The 27,721-nt window shown below is 41.3% G+C and overlaps 1 protein-coding gene across 1 annotated transcript in view; it reads right to left on the bottom strand.

The window, feature by feature from the left end:
- Nucleotides 1-9,447: 9,447 nt before the first annotated feature.
- cxxc4 (CXXC finger 4) overlaps nt 9,448-27,721 on the bottom strand; it is a 36,072-nt gene continuing 17,798 nt past the window's right edge. Inside the window, exon 3 of the mRNA XM_050045400.1 lies at nt 9,448-10,703. Within this exon, the coding sequence (XP_049901357.1) occupies nt 10,659-10,703 (45 nt within the window). The 3' untranslated portion in view covers nt 9,448-10,658. The remainder of the gene's footprint in view (nt 10,704-27,721) is intronic.

Here is a 27,721-nt window from a genome sequence, read left to right as displayed (position 1 = left end):
AACACATTCTCACTCCGACCTTGTCACATATCGATGTTTGGTCATTGACTTTTCACGTCTAGATACAACGTGCAAGGTACCCTTGGTGTGTTGGTGAATTCCATGCCCAAAAGGGTTAAGGCAGTGCTAGATAATAATGGTTGGCACATAAAATATTGACACTTTAGGCACAATTTGGACATGTTCACTGTGGGGTGTACTCACTTATGTTGCCAGCTGTTTAGATGTTGATGGCTGTGTGTGTGTGTTTTGAGAGGAAGGTAAATCTATACTACTATACAAGCTGTACACTGACTACTTTAAGTTATATCAAAGTGTCATTTCTATAGTGTTGTCCCATGACAAGATATAATAAAATATTTCCAAAAATGGGAGGGGTGTACTCACTTATGTGAGATACTGTACACTTCCGTTTTCATAGGAAATTAACCGTCTACATACAGGTTGTCAAAATAAATGCACTATGTCAGTTCAACAACGCAAATTGAATTTTTTTTTTTTTAGGCGCGGGTGAAAGTTTGTTGGATCCCAACCACCACTCCTCCAGCCCGCCCAACTCTGACTTACGCTGCCTTAACTTTCGTTCTTGTCCCACCACGTTTCCCCCAATGCTGCCGAGTGCCATTAAAACATAATGGCGACTGGCCGCGTATCAGGCCGATGTTTAAAGATGCCTTTTTTGTTGGTGTTTGATGCAGCAAGTCACTGCCCAAGCACGGGATTTTAACGACTTCAGAGTGAGACTGGGTTGAGTGTATCATAGTTTGATGCGTAGGGCTACTGACCAAGCGTTGGTATTTGACGAATTGGAGTGAAAACGTGTTAATAAATTTTTTTGTTTGTATTGAGAAAAAAACTTAAAGCTACTAAAACACTAAAAGATGTGATTTTTGGCTTGTGCTTCAAACAGACAGTGTGCCCTGTCTCAAATTTGCATTGACTTAAGTGATATTTAACCAAGATGACAATTTAACTTACTTTAACCATGCGCTTTAAGTTGCCTAAATATACATGACTGCACAGATACTGTGAGGAATGAGATGAAATACCATAAAAATGAATGATCTTCAGATATGTTCACTCTAAAAATCTTGCTTTTAAACTAAGTAGTTTAAAGATACATAAGATATGGATAACCTTTCCTTATTATTTTGATAAAAATAACCAATACGGTTTTCCCCTGTGGAAATTAGCTGAATATAAGCATCATTTTTTAAAGACAAGTTGACAAAAAAAAAAAGATTTTCTGTTATTTAAAACCTGTTTAGGCTGTTGCATGGGCACCACCCTGGAATCCAGCCCCGCTGACTTTGATTACCTAATTCCTCAGAGATCACTCTGAGACTCCCGCTGCCAGGGGCGTTGACATGATGTGGAGAAATGTTGCCAGCCGTCATGAAACCCACCGCCCCAATCAATCAATCAGCACGCTTACACCTCTCTGTATGTGTTTGAATGTGCTGGTGTGTGTGTGTGTGTTTGAGCGTGGAGTTTACCCATTTGCTCTCTCGGGTCGCCATGTGTAAAGGAGAGGCAGGGAGACCCTAAATGCACCGTCTTCCTCATTCATCAATTACTACACCCAGGAAGGTTGTGCCTGTCAGGATGAGCAGATGGTGTGTGCGTGTGTGTGTGTGTGTGTGTGTGTGTGTGTGAAAAAGAGAGAGAGGGAGAGAGTGGGTGAAAGTGTCTCTACAAATGTGAGAGACAGAGAGATGTGATGACAGAGATAGAAATGTATGGGATAGAGATGTACAGGTGTGTGAAGGAGATATGTACAGGTGTGTTACATGGGGAGAAGTGGGGGAAAAAGCTGGCGTGCTCGGCCGTCTCACTGCGCTCAGTGATGGCTGCAGGATAACTAATCAATCTACACCTGCCTCGGAGAGAGGGAAAGAGGAACAGTCAGACAAGATTAGCGGAGAAAGATCATGTCAGCCAGGCGCCTTGCTGGCTTCTCTGCAGACCCTGTTAGTCTGTGTCCTCCCTCCGTACTGCACGTACCCGCAGACTGAAAAGTTTGACTTTATTTGATTGAATTTCTTCAGAAGAAAGACCCAGAAATGTCTGCTTTTATTATTGTTGCCTATGGGGAATTTCTTCATCTCAAAAAATCTGGACATTGGTCACGATTGTAGAAACCAGCACTTACTCACTACATATATTCTAAATTACTTAAATTCCCTGAGGCTCCAACAAAAGCAGTGAACTGAAGTGGAAGCTCTAAACATTTTCTAAACAAATGGACAGCTAATGTAGCTTGTTGAATGGCCTTATCGAGGTATATTTAAAAGAAAAAAACAATACACTGACTTGCTACAGGTTTTTTTTTTTTTTACACTTTAGGATAAAATTTCAGAGATGAGCTCAGACAAAACAGCCCTAGAATCCGATTTTCTTCCCCCAAACTTTTAGAACTTTGTAAATCTACTTTCCACCCAAATGTCGCTTGTGCAAATCTTGCCGCTTCCTTCAGTGGGGAGATGTTTTTCTTCTCCCTCCTGCTCTTAACTGTGTACCAGCGGTTCTAGGGGCTGTCATATTGCATCAGCGCTCTGCTGATTACTTCCACCTTGTCTCCCTCGTCAGGAAATGATTCTGACACGCACTCACACCCTGCTTTCTCTGCATCAATATGCGTGCGATGGAAAAACTGCAGACAGTAAATAAATAATGAAAGACAAGGTAGGGAGGAGGGGAGGGAGGCGCTACGTGTCGTTCTCTCTCGGTCTCATTCTCTGTCCTCTGTGTGTGCGACTGACTCAGTGTGGGGAAAGTGTTATGTGCGTTGTGTAAGGGGATGTAAGTATGTGCAAATATGCAGTTGGAGATGGAAAAGAGACATTTGGATTTATTACACAAACGTTTTAATTTATTAAAGGGGTTGATAAAATGTTTTTAACACGGTCTAACCTTGACATTAGAAAACAAGATGCATATATTTTCTTTTAATTAAAATGACAGCTTAATTAGAGGACATTGTACCTGTTATTCAACATCCCTTCAGTGTTGCTTTATTTTGTCGACAGTACGTATCCTGTCTCAGCGCCTCCTCGCAGGAAGGTGTGTGGATTTTTCCACTGCTCGGTGCCAAGAAGTATGCCAGTAGAGTGAGGGAGCATTCTCAGTCAAAATCCCTAAAGGGATTATCACAGAGACTCTGCATTTCTGTGGAGGACACAGAGAGGGTAAGCACATCTGATTGGCCCACTAACCCCTGGCACCCAGTGGCATGACTGGCATCACAGGGACCTGTATTCGTTTTGGAGTTTGTTTGAGTGACAGCTGGTGTTCAGCCACTCTTAGGTTTGTAGACAGGATCCTGGAAGGGTCAAGGGAAAGGCAGATATTTGTTTTTTACCTGCTAGAATTTAGAAACCGTTCGGCTCTTGTGAGAATACAACATATTTGGTGTGTCAACAGGACAGGTTTCCGACCACAGTCCAGTGGCACATTCGTGGTAATGACGTAATGGCATGTAATTAATGATTTGTTTTTCCAAATCACATTTCAGCTTCCTGCTCTCTGGGTGATCAAGTGATTTCATCTCCAGAAACGCTGCACTTTTTGGCTTGCTACACTATTTCACGTTGGCGACTTTATCGTCAGCAAACTTCGTGTGTGTGTGCACATTTGTGTGTGTGTGTGTGTGTGTGTGTGTGTGTGTGTGTGAATACAGCCGGGTTCAAATTGAGTTCACAGCTAAAAATTCTTATTTCAGCATTTTTTGAAAACTGGTACGATTTTATTTGTCAAAAGATATTTCTCAAACAGGATTACATCACTCCTCTCTAGTAGGGTCATCAAGAGGTTTTGTTGATATTTGCCGGAAGAATTTAGGAATCCACATTGCAGCTCACTGTTAAAGCATCCCTCAGAGCGGCACCGACACTTCCACTGGCAATAAAAAAACAAAAATGAATGAATCAAGTACAGGACTGAAACCTAGAGTATCTCACACTCTGCAGTGTGAAAGGTGCTTAGTGCATACGTAGGTGCTTTTAGCTCATTAGTTTGCTTCTCTTGCACAGTGGGGGCAGTAGGTCAGCCCATAGGGACTTGAAGTTGAACTGAAGGGTTTCCGGTTCATGTCCCCGTATGGAGCGTGGACTGATAGCTGGGGAGGTGCCAGTTTACCTCCTGGGCACTGAGCAAGGCAATAACCCCACAACCGCTTGGGGTGAATCACTCTGACATCTCTCCATTTGATGCATGTATAGTTCCTGTTTGTGCATGTGTGTGTATTTCGGGCCTGTGTGTGAAAAAAGTTCCACTCTGGGATTAATAAAGCATATCTTCTTTTTCTTCTTCGGTGTTTTATCAGCAGTGTTGGGCTCATTACTCTAAAAATGGAATTGTAGCTGAATTACCCATTACTTGTTACTCTTTTTAAAAGTAATATTGTTATTTTACTGCCAACAGTAATTCATTACACTACTTATATTACTTTCCGGTTACACCCCCACAAAATCAGTAATTCCGTCCTTTCCCCCTCAGACTTCACATCTACGCCTCAATGTTAATGTCAGAGTAATCGCCACTAAGTGTAGCTAAGGCTACAACATTTTATCCACCACATATTCAGCCACAAGCTTCATTACGTCTTTGTTGCTTGTAGCCTGCAGCTGTCCATGATTAAAATCCCGTTTTGGCAGCAGCCATTTGCCGCGGCTGTGGAGGGCTCAACTTTGGTGGGGTGTATTTCCTGGAGCTTCACGTTGTTGTGCTGCCATAGTAGGTGTTTCAGACCGCAGGTTTGAGAACAAACGTGTTTTTCTTACTGGAAACAGTTTTAGAACTACTACCTGCAGCAATAATGTTCTTGTCATCTTTTTTCACTCGACAAAATACACGTAACGGGAATATTTAAGGTAAGCATTTCCATCTTCCAAACTAGCTTGCTACTGTGTGACGTGCGTACCTGACAACTACAAAAATGAATCTGCTGATGTGATTTTGTATTTCAAGTTAGTATTTGAACAAAAACAAAAGTAACATATCGAAATTATTTGATTTTGGGGTAACTGTAATATTATTACTGAAATATTATTAATTTTTGGTTACACAACTCATTACTGGAATTATTAGCACTGCTAATAATGCGTTACTGCCCAATACTGTTAATAAGCCCGATGTGAGGTTGTTGAGTCTGTCTAGCATAAAACTGTAGCAAGTTTTCTTAACTAGTACTGCAACCAAGGAGTCGTAAGGAAACATCTAACAAGCTAAGGAACAGGATTAAAATGGAGCAACAGTATGAATATTTGACCCCAAGGGTATGATAATATCATATATCTGGTGGATATGGATATATAAATTGTGAGCTTAGTCAGAACATTGTCTTTATTAAATTTGTTTTGGAGTCTTTATGCCACTAGAGGTAAAAAACATTGAATCTCTTTTAGTGTTAGCATGTCAAAAAAACAACACTTTTTAAGAATTGACACAAACAGGGAAAGGTTAGTATAGGCTTACACATTCTTGTCAAAGCACAACTCTGGTTTATTACAACCCGGATCTTAATTTTTGTAGTTTTGGCTATTAGTGCAATAAACAATTCAGCAAATAAGCGATTAATTGCTGAGATCTGAGAATGTAGAGGAAAAAGAAAGCGAGAAAAGACAAGAAACACAGCAGCAAAATGATTTGATGGGTTTCAACCATTAGCCTCAAGGGTGAGCATTAAAGTAGATCGTTAAAGTGTCTGATGTAGACATCCATTCTTCATCCAGTCTACAGGGTTTCTTCCTGGTTGAACTTTGTCTTACTGTTTTTACTGAAGTCATTCATGCAACCCCATCGCCAGAATAAATTTTGGCATTGAACATGTCTGTAAACCATGGCTGTTAAACTTGTACGTTTCATAGGTAGCAGATTTCTATACGTTTGAATTTTACGATGTGACAACACTGTGGTTAACGTGTGGAAAGGTTTAGCACACAAATTACTTGCAGTGAGAACAACATCATGTTTTGTCTCAAAATACCTGGTTTTGTTGCCACTAACACATAAATGTCCCGACGTGTTGTTAAAAATAAAAGCTGTTTTTGTTGGTCTCGAACAGTGGACTGCTCTGCAGCCGTCCTGTCCAGGTGTTACTCCTGATGAGAAATTCATCTTATATACATGTAATCTGAAATACATCACTTTAGAAATGCTCAGGTGATACGTATGAAACTTTTAAATGGAACACGTCGGTAGTTTGCAGAAACAAGATTTTACTCCGATGACTGGGCTGTGTTCACACCACAGTTTTCCTGTGCAGTGAAGTATTATTTGGAGCTAATTGTCCCCCACGTCAGACTGCTGTCAATGCGTCCACCCTCCATGATTCTTGCAGTTAACCTGGTGGATAAAATATTATTTTAACAGATTATTATGACAGCCAGTGAGACAACAATAAGTGACTAGGTTGGATCCTTTTAGAAACAGTAGATGAATAAAACCCTGACAATTTTGTCTTCTCTCCTTTAAGACGTCTGGTTCCTTTAATAGTGATGGCAGGTCAAAGTTGTAGACCTGATGTATCTTGCATGCTTTTCAAGAGTGAGGAACTGATGGTGTTTTTGTTGTTGCTGTGATAGAAACAACACCTTTAACAGTTACATATGATTGTTTGAGGTCTGTATCCCGCTGCTGTAACATGTCTAACTGTTAGTCGCCAGGAAAAACTGAAAGCTGTCTCGCTGCGGAGCATCAACAATTTGACATTTAAAGCATATTTTCATCAACAATGGAAAATGATACCTCAGCTTTATATGATTTAGGACCTAGCCTAAAACACTTCTTTTGTTTCTAATATAAATGTTTTCAAAGGAATTATTTGACATTTTGGAATATATGCATACTGAATTTCTGTCCGCGAGTTAGACATAGATAGCTCGCTTATGTCTGTGTGGAAAACATCAGGTACCAGCTTAGTTTTTTAATTTTTACAGATTAAACAAACGAGATAAAACTTGTTAAGTGGTCATCTTTAGAGGGGTTGATAGGGTTATTCCTTGAATTTTAGAGCGAGCCTGGCTTCCTGTTTTCTCATCCTTGCCAAGCAATGCTAAGCTAATTGCTGCCTTAAGGCCTTTGCACACTGAGTATGTTTTTTGTGGATGCGTTTTTTTAATCCATCATCCGTTATGCAGAAAAACCTTGCACACTGATTCCGATGCATTTTATTGTTGTATTTGTTGTGAAAATTCGCAAAACGTTACAAATTCAGAAGACAAATTTCCTCCTTTGCCTCTCCACTGGAGTTACCTATCTGGCTGTCATCACTCCCGTCCTGTCTTTCATTTGGCACTGCAGCTACGTAAAGGGGCGGAGCTGTCCTCCCTCTCAATCCTCCACATTTCGTGTGCGGCCCACATCCTTCTCCTCGTCATCATCATCCACCTGATTATCACTATCTGACCTGTTGAAAGTAGCTATCTGAGCTATGAAAGGATACTGTGCGCCCTGTTCCTCTGTCTTGTCACAGCTGTGTCCCGCCATTACATTTTTTCAATGATTCTTGGTGAAATGTCTTTAAAGGCTTCTGAAAGATGCAAAAAACGCAGAAAATCAAACCTATTCTGAAACTTTTAATGACGGACGAAAGTTTGTGACTGGGTGTGCAAACATGATTGACACAACGTGATGTCATATATATTTTTAGACGTGCGACAATTTCGGACCAAAAAAAAAAAATGACATCATTGTGCAAAGACTTCTAGAGTGGGGCAGGAGTGAGTCCTAAAACACGGAAATGAGTTAGCATTTTAACACTCCCGGTTACATCGTCTCAAAGTCAGTGTTTTTTTTTTTTTTAATACCTTCGTGGTTAGAGGCCTGAATATGGTCTGTGGTTAACACAAACTTAAGAGACTTTCATGTTTTGTTCTACGACCTAAAATACGCCAATAATTACCCTACTCATGAATTTTAAAGCTTTTACGTGTCTTAAGAAAGGCAGTTGCTAACAAGTGGCTAAAAGAGACGACAGAATGTCATCGCGCTGAACCCAGTTAGCATTTTTTTGGGTGATTGTGTTTATGCTTCAAGAATCATAAAAGTGGTGTTTATTTGTGAAGATTATGCCAAATAAAACATGTAAGAATCATAAACTGTTGTTTGCTACAGAGCTTATTTTCTGCAAAAATCTAAAATCCAATGGGAAAATCCTATTCACTTTTTGACGATGGAACCAGTACAGGGCGATGTTAACTTTCCTGGTCTACAAGTAATCATCTGCCCTTTGACCACCGCTCTAGCCCCATACTTAATGCACAGAGCTTCTTTTTCTTCTATTCTTCTATGTAACTCTTGACAAGAAAGCAAATAAGCACATTTCCCCCAAAATTCTAGTGAGTTAGTGTTAATGTTGGTTAATGCTAGTTAGTTCTTCGAGTAATACAGCTTAAAAATTTGTTTTTGAGAAATAAGGACCATGTGATGTCTGTAATCTCCTAGAAGTCTTAGAAGTCAATTTGCGTGTCAGTCATTGTCTAAAACACGTTGGCTTGAACCTTTTGATCCATAAGGACTGAGGACTCGTAATATATTCCCACCACCACCCTGCTAACTCGCGAGTATAGTCCTGCTATGTTCTCAGCCTCTGTCTCTGCCTGTCTGAAGCAGGAAACTGAACATTACCACTGGGGCCTGAGGACTTTAAATCCCAGTTCCAGAGCGCAGAGTGGGAGGTGGGGGGGATTAGAGAGAGCTGTCTCTGATGTTATTTAATCTCACCGGCCAGGGAGTGAGCGAGCCACAGCGTACCCCTGATGCACGTTATCAACCTCTGATGACCAGCGAGGGGGGATTGGGCGCCTCAGACGCCACATTGCCGCCAAACACGGAGCACTTCAAGTCGTCTTCCTTGCCGGCCCTAACCAGTCAGCAGCTCAATTTGGGTGATGGCAAGCGTGCTCAGTCAGGGGAGAAGTCGGTCCCGGATGATTTCCTCCTTCTCTGCTCGTTCTCCTCAGCATTGACGGCCCTCCCCACCTCGGCTACCGCCCCAAATGTGCCTCTGTCCTCTTTCTCCCTCCCACCCCATCTTCCCATAACTACTCCCACAACCTACCCCTGAAACCCAAAGACCCAGCAATCGCTCAGACGCTCAAGCTATCTCAGGAGCCTGTCTCGCTTCACCCCCCCCACCCCACCCCACCCCACCCCACCCCACCCGNTAAAGTCTGCTGCCTCTGGGAACCACTCTTCTCCGTGCAACATTTTAGTATTCAAGGGACTACGTGACTGGGGAGGCAACCAATGCTGTTACATTCCTCCCGTCTCCTCCTGGTTGTTATTTCTGTTGATGCTTTGTGGGAGGAAAAAATAAAAAGGAAATGCTTCTTTAATCAGGTGATCATAATTGATCACTGATTTTCCTTTTTTATATTTTTTAATTGGTGGATTTATTTTCCCTATCTTCGGTGATTCCGCCACATCAAACATTTACTGTCAAGATGTCTTTTACTGAAGTCATTTTTTTTTTATTTTAACACATAAAAGCATCACAACAACAATATACAAATTCTTAGTAATCTTTAAAACCAAAACACATTTACACATGCAACAATAGGGTTTAAGACAATGAGTAACTTATTGAATAATTTTGTTTTTGGAATGTGTTATCGTTACTTTGCAGGAGAAAGGACCGTCATTTAGTCTGCGGGAGAAAAGTCCCGACTATCCTTCGGCTCCAGAACAACATCTGATATGTCAAATATGTATAGCATACTGTAATTAATTCTAAATTTGAATGTTTTCAACATAACATACAGTTCCTTTACTGGCATTACTCTCTACCTTTTAGACAGTTACAACCTTTAGTGAGAGGAAAAAGAAAATCATGTTTGATGACCCACTTGGTTTTGTTAAAAACATGGACTTAGAGATCATCCTTGAGAATATGACCTCCAGACAGCAGTGTGACTCACTAACGTCTGATGCTGTCACAATCAAATGACGCCCAATTGGATTTTTAAAGAAGTGCAACTCACCACACAAGACAATGTGCCCTGTTCCGCAGTGAGCCCACTCAAATGAGGAAACACGTCAACGAGTTCGTCACAGAAGCACCGCTGCCGTCCTTCACGTCATTGTTCTCAACACATCACACTGCCAGCGACGGTCTTAACATTAGCGTGGCATTTAAGAAAGTATGGTTTCTGGATGAAATAAAAGACAGAACTAGAAGATGATTCAGTTTGATAAAGTAATTCAAAGAGTCAAAAGAAAAGAAAGCTTGAAGAATAATCAACAGAATAGATTATTGCTCCAGAGTAAAGTGTGTTGTGTTTGTTATATCATCAATCCTTGTGGCCTCTTCGGTTTGACGGAATCAGTATGATTGTATGATTGTCTGTTTGAGTCCTTTACATAGGATTGGCTGTAAACCTACAGCCACAACACTGAAAACACATTCATAGACACCAAAAATATACATTATGATACTGTCAAAAGGTACAATAATTACACAGAAAAGGAAATTACAGATTTAAAACAACACCATTATGTTTTCATTTATCTTTTTGTCTGTCCACTTTTCTTCTCTCGTCCTCCCCAAGTGTGTTGGGCGTGTTGGGCTCTTTGAATCCATCAAGTGCTCCTGGCAGAGAGTCAAGAGTCCCACCTGCCCTCCTGCGGCTGGATGGGGGCAGCCATGGCTCACCTCTCTAAAAGAACCACCGAAAAGCTTCGCCGTTGTTGACCGGCGTCCTCTGTGGGCGACAAAATGTGAAGGACAGGTTTTAATTTGCAGGTTTCAAGGTCATGCCATTGTCATGTCTGTGCAATTTACAAAACAAAGCATGCACACATTCAGAAATTGCAGACAGATTTGGAAGCCAATAATCAATAATATCAGAACCAGAGCTGGATGACAGCAGTGTGAAATAGCACGGACATTAAGTAAAGTAAAAACCCAGAAGGGCACTTAAAGCGGCTATAAAGCACAACCACCAAACCAAGTATTTCATCAAAGAGCCAGCCAAGGTGATTACATCCACGTCCCACCCACACCCAAATAATCATTACGCTGGATGAAATATTCAATACAAATTCCCAAGAAGCAACAATGAGGCATTTAATTACTGCGAGCTCTAGCCGCAGTGAGGGGGAACAGTGCATCATTTCAATTTGAGCCCGCGCCAACAGCCGCCCCTCCTCCTCCTCCCCAAAACCTCTATGCCAGAGTGACAGCCTCTCCTTTCCCAAACTCATTTGGAAGTCAAAGACATAAAATACTGAAGTCTCCCACCAATCCCCATGACCAATTAGCACATTTTTTGATTATTTTTTTCTGCTGTTGACAGGGGGGAAATAGTGCATAATCACAACTAAAATCACTTTAGTCTGAGTGGAGGGCAATTTGACATTTTAATACCAAGTGTCATCTGTGGCTCCTTAAAGGCATGCTGATGAGAGCTTTAGCACCAGACAGCCTCCTACACTCAGGCTTATACGGTTTATGGACCACATGTAAATATTATTTACAGTGTACAGCAGGACTGGACAATAATTTAATAATATGTGATCATATCATGTTCCCAGCAGTTGTAATTCAACAATAAATACAATGAGTTATTAGATTTTTTGTTTTACACGTGTAGACATCTGTCTAATGTGATGCATAACAGCAGGGCTAAAACAACAAATCAATCAATCAATCAATCAGTTGATCGGCTGCAAATTTATGAGCAACAATTTTGATGATTGATTAACTGCTGAAGTCAACCCAGAGTCGTCAAATAGCACCACTTGGACATTGATTTCCGTGTCAGACACAGATGAAAATCAGGCAGAATTTTGTGAAGGTATGTTACGCCATTAGGCAGCATCAGTTTGAAGCGCCACAGGACAACAATGTAATTTAAGGACCTGGAAAGTCCCTCTAGTGTGGGCGGGAGGGGTGGTGGATCGTTTTAACAATGGTGGACTTTCACCCAGGAGGCAGGTGTTTGCTTCCCGAATGAACGTAGACCCAAACCACAATTTTTTTTCTCAACCAAGCCCCATGCTTTTGTTGCCTAAACCTAACCACGTGTTCCTTGCACGATGAAATTAACGTAAATATGCAGCGTTTTACCAACATTGTAAGTTTATTTTGAAAAAGACTATCACCTAACGAACAGAAACTGAACACTTCCTTTGTAAACGGTAGTGTATTTTGAAAAGATACAATGCACGTAACAAGCAGAAATTGACACAGCGCCCCAGAACACCAACAACACGCAAGTGGGCGTGAAAGTCCACAAACCAAGCCGCAATATGTGACGAGTTGGGAGTAAGAATGTGTTGCTCAAGTAATTTCTCAAACAAAAATGCCACAAATTAGTTTCTCACAGCCTCTCAAATGTGAAGACTTCCTGCATTTTGGGGTCTAATGCTGCGTTCACATGGAATCACGACACAGTAATCAGCAAACTAGATATCATTTAAGTGGAAGAGAGCAGGGTGGTAAAATGAGGTGAGGCTGGCAGAGAACACCAGCAGCAGTGATGATAAAATATTTGACTTTTTGCCATCCTGTGCGACAGAATTTACAACCGTATGTTAAGTAGCCTCACACAAGGCGAAAACACGGGCGATCTGGACAATGAATGGACATTACTAGAAAAATGACATAAAGTAGTGAATACAAAATTATTTTACTTATTATATTTTATTCCATTCTTTGTAGACAACACAGCATCGCCATCGCAACATATTACCATGTGTGTTTTGCTTTACTGCCCTGCCATTCCGTCAGACTGTTTGTTTTTCATGCACCGTCCAGAAAGTAATGTCCGTCTGCTGTCTGCCTGATTCCATGTGAACGCAGCATCATACAGGAAACTGAACATCAACAAAACAAGCATTTTGAGGCTCCACGAACATGGGAGGGCATATTTGTTTGTTGCTCTTTAGCGCAAGCAAGTTACAGCCTCAGATAACAGCGGAACACAATCGATTTAAATGTGCATCAGATATTTTCATCAATTTTACACATATTTGCCACATGCAATTGTAATATACTGATATTAGAAAAAATATTGTCATGATCATTCCATCCATCTCACTCAAGTGTTATGTATGACTGTACAGTGTATGTCCAGCATTAGCTATGACACTTTTTCACTCCTATGTAGCCACATTTAGCATGTCACCCAGTATTTATACAGTTACACTGAAATTACCATGTTTTCTTTTTCGTTTAAATTTTGATTTGGAAAGTCGCAAAATCACGGTATTGACGATAATTGTGATATTTCAAAAATGAAATACTGATGTAGTGTTAACCAGACACATATGATAATACTTTGTAAATAATCCAGGACCTCTTAAATAATTTCAGTTTCTTTCCATTGTCGCTTTTTCTCCCTCTCAACCTGCCCACCATGTATTCTTAGTGTGATATTTTTAGTGTAAGAAGTGTAAAGTTGAATTTGACTGTTATTATTATTTCAAAATGTGCATAGATATCATGATAATGTCATTATTGTGAATTCTTTTGGCCGCGATAATCATGTAGTCTGTAGTAATCTGATAATGTGCCGGCCGTAGTTGGAACTTTTATAAAATGTAGACAATTGTATAACAACACTATTCACAAAGAGCTCTTCAGTTGTTTCAGATGTTCTATATAAACAAAAGTGAAATATTGGATGAATATATGACCAAAGGTCTGTGGAGATCATTTAAATTTAACAAATGTGAATTTGGCCAATGACACCATCAGGAGCACCAGCCAGTGATTCAGGCTTTACATAACAGACCTCTGAAATAATGGCTTATTCAACTTCGAGGAACAATCTCAATAACAATTAATTAAAAGAAACATGGAACTAATACAATGCAAAAAAAGGTCTGCAAAGCCTCAGTTATTAAGGCTATCGGCACTCGTGTTTATTAAAGCTCCGACTACAACAACAAATCATCCTTGAGTCCCCAGTCACATTACCTGTGGGGTTAATAATCACAACAAGTGTTCAGTCATTAGGTCTAAAACAACAGATGATGCCACCGTGAACACATTTTAGGACACTCTTCCTAAACTCCCTGGGGAGGGAACCTGAACTCAATCCGTGAAGGTGCTGCCTCACCTCATCACACTAGATCTGGCCACATACATTCCTTCCTATGTCTGTAGCAACCATTTACCATTTTTTCACACCACATTAGGCAATTACTATTATCCTTTCAAGTGAATAATGGAGGAACCCAGAGCAGCAGGATACCATCATCACCAATTTAAAGCCACGGATGAAATGAAACACCATCATGCTTTAAAGGGTCAAGACGCTCTCACAGATCTCATGTTTTCTTTTTTGGCTTAATTGCAATGAGCTGACGCCTGCCCCCCTATTATGTCACCTTAGCATCTTCAAATGTGTTTTATCATTTTGCAATGCAATTAGGCGTTGATAAATACATTTTCATGTAATTTCTGCTTTTTTTTTTTTTTTACAAATATCTGATAGTAGAGAAAAACAGAAAATGATGGATGAGTAGCATAAAACAACCCTGCCACATTTAACCATGGTTACATCATGAGTTTCCCAACCACCTGAACCACCAGAAAACATCTAGGAAAATTTGTTTAATTGATAATTTTTGTTTGATGTAATCCATTGCAGTTTTCATAGGTTGAATATCTACTGTAGAATAAGAGTGATCAAGTCTTTTCAACAATGGTTTCCCTCTAAGGCCCCAGATAACAACCACATAACCATGTCCCTGAGCTTTACGTGGATGATGTACTGTATGACCTTACCACTTTACAGTTCTTGGTTGTTTTCTTGTGGAGAGAAAACCACAGAATTATACAAGTACTGAACAACAATAAAATGCAACATGAGTGGAGATTGCACAAGCAAACTATTGCTAGATATCTAAGTTCAATGACATTACAGAGATGTGTTTCTGTTATGTAGACGACCCTCGCTGATATAAAGAGACTGGAAAAAATGATAGAAACACCTATCAGTACAACACAAGTCAACAGCACTGCAGTCGCCAAACTGACCATATATTTGAATCAATATTTCCGCATTATAACCTTCATGAAGGTAGGATTTTATTGCAGGACTATTGTGACACACCAAGATGAAGGTCAGCTGTCGGTTAATATTGGGCCATCGGTATGTCCAACACTTTCTCGCTCCAACCTCGTCACACATTGACGTTTGGTCATGGACTTTCTACGTCCAGATAGGATGCGCAAGGTACCCTGGGTGCGTCGGTTAGCAACAAAAGCACATGGTTGGATTTAGGTGTAAAGAACAGGGTTCTTACGAGACGCGAACACCACTCTCCCAGGTGAAAGTTGGTGTTTGTTGGACCCATCAACCACCACTCCCACCTGCCCCACTTGGACTTTTGCTGCCTTAACTTTCGTTCTTGTTCCGCTGCGTTTCCACCTGACGCTGCCAAGTGCCGTTAAAGTATAACAGCAACCGGCCGCGTAGCCAATCACGCCGACGACGAAGGATGGATTTGATGATTGGTGTCTGATGCCGCAAGTCTCTGCGCAAGCGCCTGATTTCAACAACTTCGGAGTGAGACCGTGTTGGTTTGTTGCCCTAGTTATTGCGGCGTGACCTGCACTAGTCGGCCCTTGTCGTTTTTTTCTCCAGCCAATTCAGCATGTTGAATCGGTGTTGCAGTCACCGCAGCCCATTGATAAGTAAAATCTGACCGGTAGTTCAGCTCAATGTACAAGAAGAGAAATGGAAGTTAGGAAAATCAAGACTGCGTGAGATCGAAGCAAACTTGTTATTATAGGTAAGATCATTCTTTTTTTAGCCTTTGAGCTCCTCAGCAGATATAGATTGTAATTGTTTCTGCTATGTTTGCTAACACACAGTAAATATCCTTTGTTCTTTCAATATCAGCTTGTGTTATTAATATGCTAACTGGCTAACTGGTGTTTTGAATCCAACCTGTCTGTCTTCCAATTTTCCTTTTTGAATGACGAATACAGACTTGCTGCTGTGCGAGCACGCAAAATGTACATGCTAGTTGTCTGTTGTCTGTTGTCTTTGCAGTGTGTTCAGCTGCGACTTTTTGGGTGAGGCGATGCAACAGTTGGCTTGACATCTTGGATGTCAGTTTGGTGTGTCTGGGCCTCAAGACTACATTAAATTTGCCTGGGTGTACCTAATAAACTGGCAACTGAATGTAACTTTCTTAAATAGTAAAGGGGCTACATACTGATGCTACCAGGCATTTGTAGCAACAAGTTTTGAGCCAAAGACACAAAGCCTAGAAGACAATGAGACTAATCTGTAGGTTACATATAAAGCCAAGCTAGTGAATCTCAACAAACACACTCAAAATAACAGCACAGTGATTTTTAGGAACATGCTATAAAACATATCAAGATGTCTGTCAGAGCACTATGACGAGTCTGCCACAAAGAAGAGAGCACAACAAGTGAGTGTACTTAAAATGTTTTGGATATGACAAGCACATCCGCATTGGACATGGTGCATTCACAGGGGCACTTTCAGCCTTAGCTCTCCCGGTCTAGAACGTGATGCTCTGAGAGCCGAGGCAAAGAGGAGAGAAAGTAGAGGTGAGAATGTTTATCTTGATCCATATTCTCACATTGATCAGTCCCTGGTGGAAGTGCGGCTCGCCAGAGACAATAATGACCCTGATCTGGGCACTCGGCATGTCTCTGTTTTGTTAAGTTCCCGCGTTATCGATCCAGTGGGGCTCTTGAGTGCTGCTTGGATTCACTCCCGGGCCTCCTCGCCTCAGCACACTGCAGTGACCAGGCACAAAGAAGGCTCAATTAGCACAGCTCCGCGTTGTCTGCTCCCCCACCTGCATGCGCCTTCAAAATCACTCCATCAACCGCCAGGGAGAGTAAGGGGGAGAAAAGACACAAGAATACAGAAACAACAGGGAGGGAGGGAGAGACGGAGAGGGGATAAAAGAGATAAAGGGAGAAGGAAAAAGAGAAAGGTGGGGAGAAGGTAAGGGTTGATAGTGTTACGCCAGGGACACGGGAGCGACACCAGGGTTTCACCTCAAATCAAGACGCTGTGGCAGCAGCTCAGCCTCACGTCAACACGGCTGCCTCTGCAGCAGAGCATACATAACAACCTGGCTCCAACGACACACCGAGGGAAAGACAATTTCCCGCTCTGGCAATGAATGCACACGACCGAGTATTGAACTGACTGAAGGAGGAGGAAGAGATTTCTCCAGACCTCAAATTAACCCCACCACACCAGCACAGTAGGCAGTGTATTCTAAGTGTCTGCCGGTGGCTTTCGGTGATAACGACACAGTAAAACTGACATGTGGTGGAATAATTCTCTGCGGATTCTGGCAAGGCAGTGTGAGGTCTCTGGGCAGCCATGACACCCTGTGATCCTAACTGAACCTGGCAGGTGCAGTTAATGCTGAAGCCACGTCGTCGGCTGATTGAGATGAGGTGGTAGAAAGAAGGCGCCGGCTAGAATGGGACATTGAATCAGAAACCGACTGAAGCAGCATCTGTAAAGGCTGCTCTAACCTCTGCAAGGGGCACATGTATGCACAAACAACAAAACCCCCAGCCACAATCTTAAACATCCAGGTTAAGGCCAGTCCATCCTATCTTTTTCACACAAATAATAAAAACACATGAACAGTCCTCAAACCCCCCCGCCCCCCAGCCCGCCCCGGCCCCTGCCCCTCCTCTCCCCTGCAGCCTTGGCGTCACACTGAGCTGGGGCCAGAGATAAACCACTCAAGACGATGAGGATGATAATGGCAGACGCCGCAGCGCCTCAAAATTCAATCAGCACCGGGACGTCAATGCGGATGAGTGTAAAAGTGAAATATGCTCGCCGGCGTGTGTTAAAAGACGCCACACAGGGCTCGCAGAAACAACAACAGGCGATGAAGAGGACGATGAGGGGGAAAAGCAAGAGAGAGAGACAGAGGAGAAGAAAAAAAACAAGAAGGGGAAAGAAAATGAAAATAATGTGTCTCTACTACTCTGCTTCCCGGCAGAATCCCACTGGCATTCTGAGCAGCCCTACTTTAACCACAGACTGTGAATAAATTACCCTTTTGAACTCGGGGTGATTGCAAATGTGCCCCGGTTTCTCTTGAGACATGTCTGGCACTAACCCTCAGCTCTATGCTCCCAGCCAGCCTTGTCACAGAAGCCCCCCTACCCTCCCCTCTTTCCCTCCCACCAACACACACACACACACTCGAGGCACACACACAAGCATGCACAACATCATAAAACTTTTAATTCACCATAATTGCGGGTGGAATTTTTTTTTTCAGCCAGCTACAAACTCGTCTTCTCCCCCCATCCCCTCTCTTTCTCTCTTTTTCTGTCTAGGAATTCTCAAGAAGCTCCTCATACTCTGAGATAAAAAAAAAATGTGTTAGAGATGAGAAAGTATCCTGGAAAAAATGTGTAGTGTGGCAGAAAAATCAGAGTACAGATGGAACGGATAGAAGCAGGGGCAGAGACAGATATGGGGGAGACGGAGAGGGAGGAATCTCAGGGAGAGACAGAGGCACTGGGCAGGTTGAATAGCAGCCTGTAGGAGTGTGCTGATGTGTTTCAGAATGCTCATTATAGCACATGGCCCATACATTACCCTGACAATACCCATTATTTATTAACTTACAGACCGGGAACCAGGCCACTTTTCATAACCGCAATCCTTTGGATGCAGCTCTGACAGGCTGCAAACAAAATATATATAAATAAATACCACTGTCCCCCCTTCCTCTTTCTCCTCTGACACTGCTTTAGCTGTCTGGACGCTGACTTTTCTTTTTTTCTTCAAAGATAATTACAAATACTTTTCACACAGCATCAAGACTGCGAGCGAGATTTGTGTGCAAACCCAGGTCAGCCAATTTGTTTTCTTTTTTTTTCGCCACCAGCACCTCGCACCTTGGAAGTGCCAAATAAATCTGACACCTCAGAACTACAGTCAGAAAAGTGAAGTCTGTGATCATTTCAATATAAAATGACAACATGCAGGGGAAGGGCTTTGATTATTTTTTTAAGGCAAACTGGTGGTGAGGTGGACAAAACTGGGAAGAGACGGGAAGAGAGGAGTGAGGAAAGAGCATGTTTCATCAGAGTCAAGGGAGGACGACTTTGGGATCCAGCCAAACATTCAGGGCCGATCTCCAGGTCTAAGCAAGAAGGGAGAGGGAGGGGGGGAAAAAGTTTCAGCGGCGCAGTCAGCCTTAACTGATGTGTTATATATTGCCTGTCACTTTATTCTGCAGGAATATTGGGGCGTTGCCAAGCTCAAACCTGGAAGGTATAGCAATCCATCACCTGCGCTGTTACAGGCGTTGGTGGGTGGGGGTTGAAATCTCATCTTGAAGCTTGTAGCCAATATTCTAGCCACCCAATGCCGTTTATAAAAGGTACCTCTCCAAGGCCGCTATCACGGACAGACCACTCATCTAGTCATCCACAAGCCACTGCCCCCAGTCGTGCATCACAACACCGTAACGCAAACACACCCTGCTCCGCGCTTAAACCTTGAACATTACCTGCATATACAAACAATGATCGGCAATAACATTAATTCTGGTGATGATAAGTAAATAAGTGAGATGATTGTAATGGAATAGGCTGTAATGACATCAACGTCCTGCTTTGTAGCTTAGTTGTTTACAGCCAAAAGTGCACTGAATACATCAATTAATGGAAGTGATTAATTGTTATAGGCCGGGTAATTAAAAAGAATTAAAGGTACAGTGCGCATGCTGTACATCACAATGGATAAAACCATCTTAAAGTTATAACATGAGGCAGTTAACATTTGCTTTTTAAACATTTTGCCAGGTTTTGCTTGTTGTGGTTCTTAAGGTACTTTTACTTTACTTGAGTATTTCAATATCATGCTACTTTATAGTTCTACCTCACTATAATACAGAAGGAAATATTCTACTTTTTACTGCCCAACATTTATCTGACAGCTTTAGTTACTAGTTACTTTACATATTAAGATTTTATTTATCACAACCTGCAGAATTATTCCAGAAGGTTGGTATTACCGTTTAAAATTTCAATTATCATTAAAACCGTGTTTGATTACCATGCTTTGAAAAACCCATGGTAAATATGGTCCATTCTTGCATTCATTTTCATTCATTCATAATATGCATTGTGCATTTGTTTTGCTATTACAGTACCTTGTCTACAAAGTAAGTGTGCAGCAGGCCAACCCAGTGATGCTACTGGTCCCTTGTTCTCAGCTACAGTGACACAGACACTCTAGCAAGCATTTCAAAGGCAGGCTCCATAATGTTGATTAATGCGCATTTAATATGGTTATCATATGTTTACATAATGGTATTGATTTGGTAATCATTCTAACATTTACAGGCAGGCAATCAAAAAGTGCTGCTCTGGTTATTTGTAGTTTTCAATATAAAGTACTTTTTTGACATTTTCATCACATTTCTACCCTGGAAATCCAGAGTTCTCGCGAGAGCACAATTTGAATTTGCTCAGCGAGTCACTCTGGCAATCAGTAATGATGCTCATTATCTATGCCCATGAAACCGAGCTGCACCAATCACATCGGTGTATCTGATACAGGCGGGCCAGAGGCGAGCTAAACAGATGACGACAGCGCTGCGACAACGAAGTCCGGAATCAGTCAGTAAACATTGCAAGATGGCTACAGATGAACACCAGTTGTTTGAAACGGCTTTGGCCGCTACAATGAACGAGTTAGACTTGGCTTTTTCTCTAAAAGAGGAACAGAAGACGGCGCTCGAATCTTTCCTTTGCAAGAAGGACGTTTTTGCTGTTTTGCCGACCGGATATGGCAAGAGTCTAATCTACCAGTTAGCTCCGCTGGTAGCTAATTGTTTACGTCACCCCGTGTATTGTTCTGATTGGTCGTAGTGTTATCCAATTGCGTGCAGTGATATTTACAAATGCATGCTTGGTGCCGCCCCTCGAGTTGGGCCATTTTCATTACTCATAGCCAGACCCTAAATCTTTCTAGATTTGGGTCTGGATTTCCAGGCTAGCACATTTCAACAATACTGTGATAATTTTGGTCACTATAATTGAGATATGAAATTTTCATAATGTTTTTGCCTAAACCAAACATTATGATAAGCTTATAAAGTATGACGCATTGTAATAAATAACACTGTATTATATGGTCAAAAGCCTCATGTATAAAGGCTTTGTCCTATATATCCTATATATATATTTGTCTATTGTTATAGTCTAAATAAAGGTCAAAATAAAAACCACATTAACCAACTACTACAGCAAAATGCTGCTTAGACATGACTGCATTAGTTATTCGGGCTGCTACGATTAGTCGACTAATCTGTGACTAATCGACTGTTAAAATAATCGGTGACTATTTTAGTAGTCGACTAATGGGTTTGAGTCATTTTTCATAGAAAAGTACTATAAAAGTACCCCAAATACTCTTATTGCAGCTTCTTACATTCAAATATTGGCAGCTTTACACACTCTCCCATGACGGTGAACTAAAACCCTTTGGCGTGAGTACGAAACAAGACATTAGATGACATAATTTTGGGGTTTGGGAGAGACAGACATTTTTCAACAACACATTTTTTGATAAAATGATTAGTCGACTAGAAGAAATAATCAACAGATTAGTCGACAATGAAAATAATTGTTAATTGCAGCCCTATTAGTTGTAGTAATCCAGTACTGTAATACAAAACTATAGAACACTTACATGAACCAATTTTGAATCATGTGCTTTTACTTTTGATACTTAAAGTATGTTTTACTAATAATTCTTACATATTTTTACACCAGAAAAGCATCTTAATACTGTCGATGCTGACAATGTCTCCCTGTAAATAAAACAAATAAACCAACAAATATTAGAAATCAGCTCGGCTGCTTTTCCTTTGATTTATAGTAGAATTTAAAAAATGCCTTTTGGGGAATGTTTAGTTTAGTAACAATGCTGACTTATGTCTGTGCAACAAAAACAAATATATTTCTTCACCGATCTCTGTACTGATCCCACAGAATGGTCACAGCCAACAGTGTTTTTAATTAAAAGCTATCAATAAAGATTTAATTTTTCACAGTTCTGTCAGATTATAACTTTCACAGTTACTCTCAGAATATGATAATAACACTGTGAACCATAGAGATAGAATTAATAAAGTGAGAAAAAAAAGATACTTAGAAGTGTAAATCAAATTGCTCTCAGATGGTTGCAGTTATTTTGTCTCTTACTGTGACTGTAGTTCTCTTTGTTATTTTGATATATTGACAGCCTTAAATAAAATAACGCTGAAGTCCTTGTCTTAAAACGCTTAAACAAACGTGCTCAGTGTCTTGAAGTTTTTGCTGAATATGGTTATTTTCATTTTTCAGAACCATCTCATCATCACTACAGAAATATGAGATCATCGGGCAGCCAGCCAGCACAATGACAGGAAATACAATGCCTGTGGTTGTGTAAGTACACAAAGGCCACAAACACACTGTCATTACATACCATTCATTTTTCACAGGCGCCATAAAAGCTGGACTTGTAATTTTCCTAGTAAACGTATCTACATCATCCAATTTATTATTATGATGATGATTTTAAATAAAAAAAAAACGCAAGGTATAGGATATATGAGTATTTATCATCAATCCGTTCACATGTTTACATCAGCATTATACTCTCTTAAGAATCAACGTTACATCAAAGTCTCTGTGGCCTGTTATACACAAGCCTGACAATGAATTTTCAGTATATTGGCGACCCTTGCAGACATTTACTAGCAATTTTATTCAGCTCATTTTTTACACAGATGATCAGCATGTTTGATTTTCCATGGAGGCCTTTAAGTTTAAGATATTAACAAAGTAAGTGGAATACCATGAGCTATTTCTTTTGCATCTTTTCTCTATATAGCATTTGCATTCAGATATCTGCCCCACTTGAATATGCTCACCACACTAATGCACGCAGACAAAGGACTCAAGTACACCAGTGTCGTGATCACATTCCAATACTGAAATACTATACAGCTACAATCTTTTAATTCAAGGTCCAGTCCTTGCACCAGGCACCCGTGCGAGCAAATCAAGCTAAGTGTATTGCGGATGTTTGTGAGTAATGAGGAATTTGGGAGTTTTTTGCTGACTAGGCATGTATGAACTGGGGGGTGTGGGGGGGGCGGTGTGTATGATGGTGTGCTTAGGAGCTGTGCCTGGGAGAGGCGGGGTGGTCACAGGGGGGAGATTAGGCTGAGGGGCAGCGAAGGAAAACCAAATCCATCTCCATCTCAGAAACATCCTAAAGCAGATTACTTACTTCAGTGGGAGAGGAGGAGAGGGAGAAGAGACAGAGAGGGAGAGAGAGAGTGTGCGAGGAGCGTGTGAGATGGATGAGGGAGTGGCGGAAGAGAGAGAGAGAGAGAGAGGGAGCAATTAGCATAGATGCAATTCTGGCACAGTCCTCTGACTTGATATTTGACCTTCTGCAAGAGTCTTGCCAAATATCGCCTGAGAAGCGCAGACGGACCATATGGCAAAGTGCTGCTGGAGGCTGAGTGCAGTGTGACTCCAAGCCTCCGTATGCTAATGGGGGAATGTAATTACAGTGCAGTATTCCTGTAGGACGTATATTTTACTAGCCCTCCATAGGAGTGGGTTTGCAGTGAGACAGGCCAAGCCTCAGTGGCTTCAGAAAATACACTTTTTATCAAACAGTGAGGGACCCATTGAGTGGACAGTGAAACGGAACGAGCCCAGTATAACTGGGCCAGCACTGCAATAAGTCACTTTATGAGGAAGTCAGTATATGTTGATGGAAACAGTCGAATGTTTGAAAAGGGTAAATACACATTGAATCACACTGCTGCAATCTCCTGCTCTCCCTCGGACACGCCCCAGTCAGTGATGTCTAGGGCTGGGTATTGACACCTTTAAGGTATCAACTGAAAGTAGACTCGAAACATCTTGATTCCAACGATACCTGTATTTGATCCTTTTTGTACCCAGACCTAGAAAAAAAGACTATTTTCATGGTTTTGCTCACAGCCAATCACCACAAGTGTTCAATTTAATGCAACGTGTGATTGGCCCTCTACTGCAGCAACTGTAACCTATACAGTCTGTGATGTGGTGAAATGTATTTGACAGAGCGTGCCGAGGTGCCACCTCAAAGTTCCCAAGTATGGTGGCATTTAACGTGACTGAATGCTTCTATTCACATGATGGGTATCGAATAAAGTAGAAAAAATGAAGTACTGTATTGGTATCAGTAGCACTCTAATGGTACTGGTATTGTAATTTTTTTGAATGAAAATAGTGACAGCAGATGTTTTTTATCAGCCGCCGACGTAAAACATCCACCGAGGCAGTGACATCACCAGTCAGGGCGTGTCTCAAAGTGCAAGATGCTTGAAAGTTTAAAACCCTTGACAGTAGTGCAACTCCAGATTTCCGCCTTATGCGAGATCAATATGAATTTACCCTTCAAATCTTGGGATATTAACCAGCTTTTCCTGTGCAAACACCATGTGAACTGTGTTACGTTCTGCGAATACTGGCAGATGAGACACAGGCAGGAAACATAGAGTGTGAGATACACACCAAGCAGCAAGGCTGAAGTCAAACAGGGGATACTGGGGTTATAAAGTATGCATCATGTCCACCGTGCCGTAGGACACCTGTTAAAGTTTTTCATCAAGTGTTCAGGAACGAGTTTAATGACATCACCTTTGACTACGAAGACGATGGATGAAAGCACACAAATACTTAGGTAACACTTATATCAGTCAAGAATATAATGTCTCCTATGAAGTCATATTTTAAGTACACTAATACACATTTGCATACAATGTTTATATTCTGCTTGTAAAAGCTTAATTAGGGCACTTAAAATAAAGTGTTGTGAATGTTTCAACCTCGTCTCCTAAAAATGATGTTCATACCATAGACTGTAAAAATAATGGATGAAGCCACTGTGATGTCACCCATTGGTTTGTGGACTCCCGTTTTGAAGCCTTGAGTACGGCATGACGGCTGTCGCCATCTTGGTATTTTGTGACCATATTTGGGACCATTTTTGGGCGAGATGCTGGCACTGTGGAGGAGTGCACACTATCAGTATACAGCCTGTCACTCAAAGAGGCCCGCCCTTAATTATGCCTAACTTTAAGCCTTAATAAAATGTAAATGGGAGAGTTTACCCCCTGTGCAGTTGTCATGATGGAAGAGATTAGCTTTAGAGACCGAAACCAATTTATGTACCAAACTATAAACATGTTTATTTCTGCTGTAAACGTGGACATTTTAACATGGGAGTCTATGGGGATTGACTGGCTTCTGGAGCCAGCCTCAAGTGGCCGTTCAAAGAACTGCAGTTTTTGGCACTTCTGTGTTGGCTTCATTTTTCAGCCCTGAAGGTTGCCACGTGGTTCGTATCAGGGATGCACAATAATATTGGCACATCATCTGTACCTGCCAATATTGGCTTTAAAATGAAATATCGGAATTGGCCAACATGCTTTTTCTTATCTTGTACAATTGACAAATATTACATACGTTGAAAAACATCGTATTTCATGTCTCCATCTAGTAGTGGGCCGTCATGATACTGTAAGTGTACGCATGCATTATATGATGTTAATTTCACTACAGAAGAGACTTGATGATCATGAAACTTGGATTAGCTAAAAATGTGGATATATCAATATTGGTTATCGGTTATCGGTCAAATGAGTTGTTACATTGGCATATCGGATACTGGGAAAAAATCCAATATGGTACATCCCTAGTTCATATTCAGATAATGTTTTGTAGATTAAATTGCTGCAAATGTATTTATATATTGATTTATTATCAATTATAACAAATAAATGACAAATTTCAGTTCTATGCAAACCGTTCATTTCACCAGTGAAAACCTGAATTTTGTTTTTTTCCTTCAATCTCTTCTCTGGTCAAAAAAACACAAGATGGGGCGCGTTGACTTTAAATCTTTAACCAACCATCTTTATTTAACCATAACCAGGTTTCCTAAATCTAAGAACACAGGATACTCAGTGTGCTAAATCAAGTAATTTTTACGCCCACTACACATAATACAGGAAGCAGTTTCCTCACAAATGTATTCCTCCAAGCAAATCAGTAGCATTTAAAGGGGTTGAATATTTACAAGCATCTTCATTAAAAAATGCTTATATCAATAACTAATGCTTCTACTCAGGAGGTTTTTGTCCAGTAATTTATCAGCATTTTTCATCAAAAATAAGGTGCAGAAACAAGGCCTTGAAGAATGCATATTTCCTTTTAGTGTTTCCACATTGCATGGTATGCCTTAATAAGAGCACTAACTCAGTAGCTAGTTAGAATTATCTCACCCTATAATGCTGAACACAGTCTCACACAATGCACCCGTACAGTGAGAGAGATATCTGGGCTAAAAAGGGAGCGACTTTTTGCTGCTGAAACAGCGCTCAGACGCCATGCCTCTTCCATTTATCATGCATGGAAAATCTCTGCCCACACAGACGGAGGCTGAGCCGACCCTCGTAGGAAGATACCGAGGCAGCACCCTTGGGTCAGAGGCTGCCGTCTGTAGCCGGGATCACCTACCTGCTACTAAGTACAACAGTGCCGGCCTCCATTTCAATTAGCTTCACCTAAGTACCCTTGTCCAAGTAAAGCAATTTTACACAGGGCTGCTACAAAGCTAACTCTCCTCTGGGAGCAAGCCCTGTATGGGAGACAGCGGAGAAGCTTTCAGGTGCTGCTGAGATTTCAGGAAAACAAAACAAAGAGATGCAGCGGCGAGGTCAATTGAGCTCCGAGACGGGAAATCAGAGCAGTGTGAGCGGGGAGAAGGGCAGGCGTCTCAGGATGGGAGCGGGGGATGAGGGGGAAGATGAGCAGGACACGCGTTTGAGTGTGTAGATACCTGAGGGATCTGGTATGGAAATCCCCAATTTCTCAGCCAAGTTGCAGCCCTTTGAACAGCGGAAGACGTCAGCAAGCACGGCGAGAAGCCATGTGGGTGTAACGAAGCGAGGGCTAAGCGAGGCAACATGCTGCCAGTTCTCTGAAATGTTAAATTGAAATGCAAAGTAGGAGCAGGCCTTCTTGTTTTGAGCAGATTTCTCAGCATCTGTGTGGGAGCCCTTAAACTCAGAAGGTCTATATGCAGAGCTCTGCATATTTACTGTAAATCAACATAATATTTAGGTTAGGATTAGAAAATACACACAACTGAAGTTCAATCTTTAATTGCACTCACGTAATGGAGACTTGAGTCAAATCAATCTGTGCATCAAATTCAATGAGTAACAAAAATTTTGGTTCAGTAAGAGTTTGAATATGTGCACTCAATTTGCACCTGTCGAGTGCAGTGTCTTTACTCTGCTTATACCTTTATGCTACTTATTATTCAGAGTGTTTAAGCAAAAGATGCTGGTTTTGACACACATGAGAGACGTTTGTTTCGGAAGTAAGATTCCCAGTTTTTTCCAGTGACAATGTTAGTCACTCACAGTTGCAGCACCTCTACAGCTTAGACAACTTTCTTAATTAATTTATTTGCACAAAGCGGCCAGTATAACATTAGAGAAGCCGGCTCTTGACCGGAAGGTCGCAGTTTGATCCCTGGCAGGATAATCTGGGAGGGTAAAGTTAAGGAAACAGCGCTTGCCTTGCCTCATTACCACCCGTGGTGTGCCCTTGAGCAATGCCCTTAACCCCAACTGCTCTTGTGAAGCTGCTGTGGCCAGCAGG

This window comes from Epinephelus moara, chromosome 5 (assembly GCF_006386435.1).
Source record: "Epinephelus moara isolate mb chromosome 5, YSFRI_EMoa_1.0, whole genome shotgun sequence".
NCBI lineage: Eukaryota > Metazoa > Chordata > Actinopteri > Perciformes > Serranidae > Epinephelus > Epinephelus moara.
This window is presented reverse-complemented; position numbering and strand designations above follow the sequence as displayed.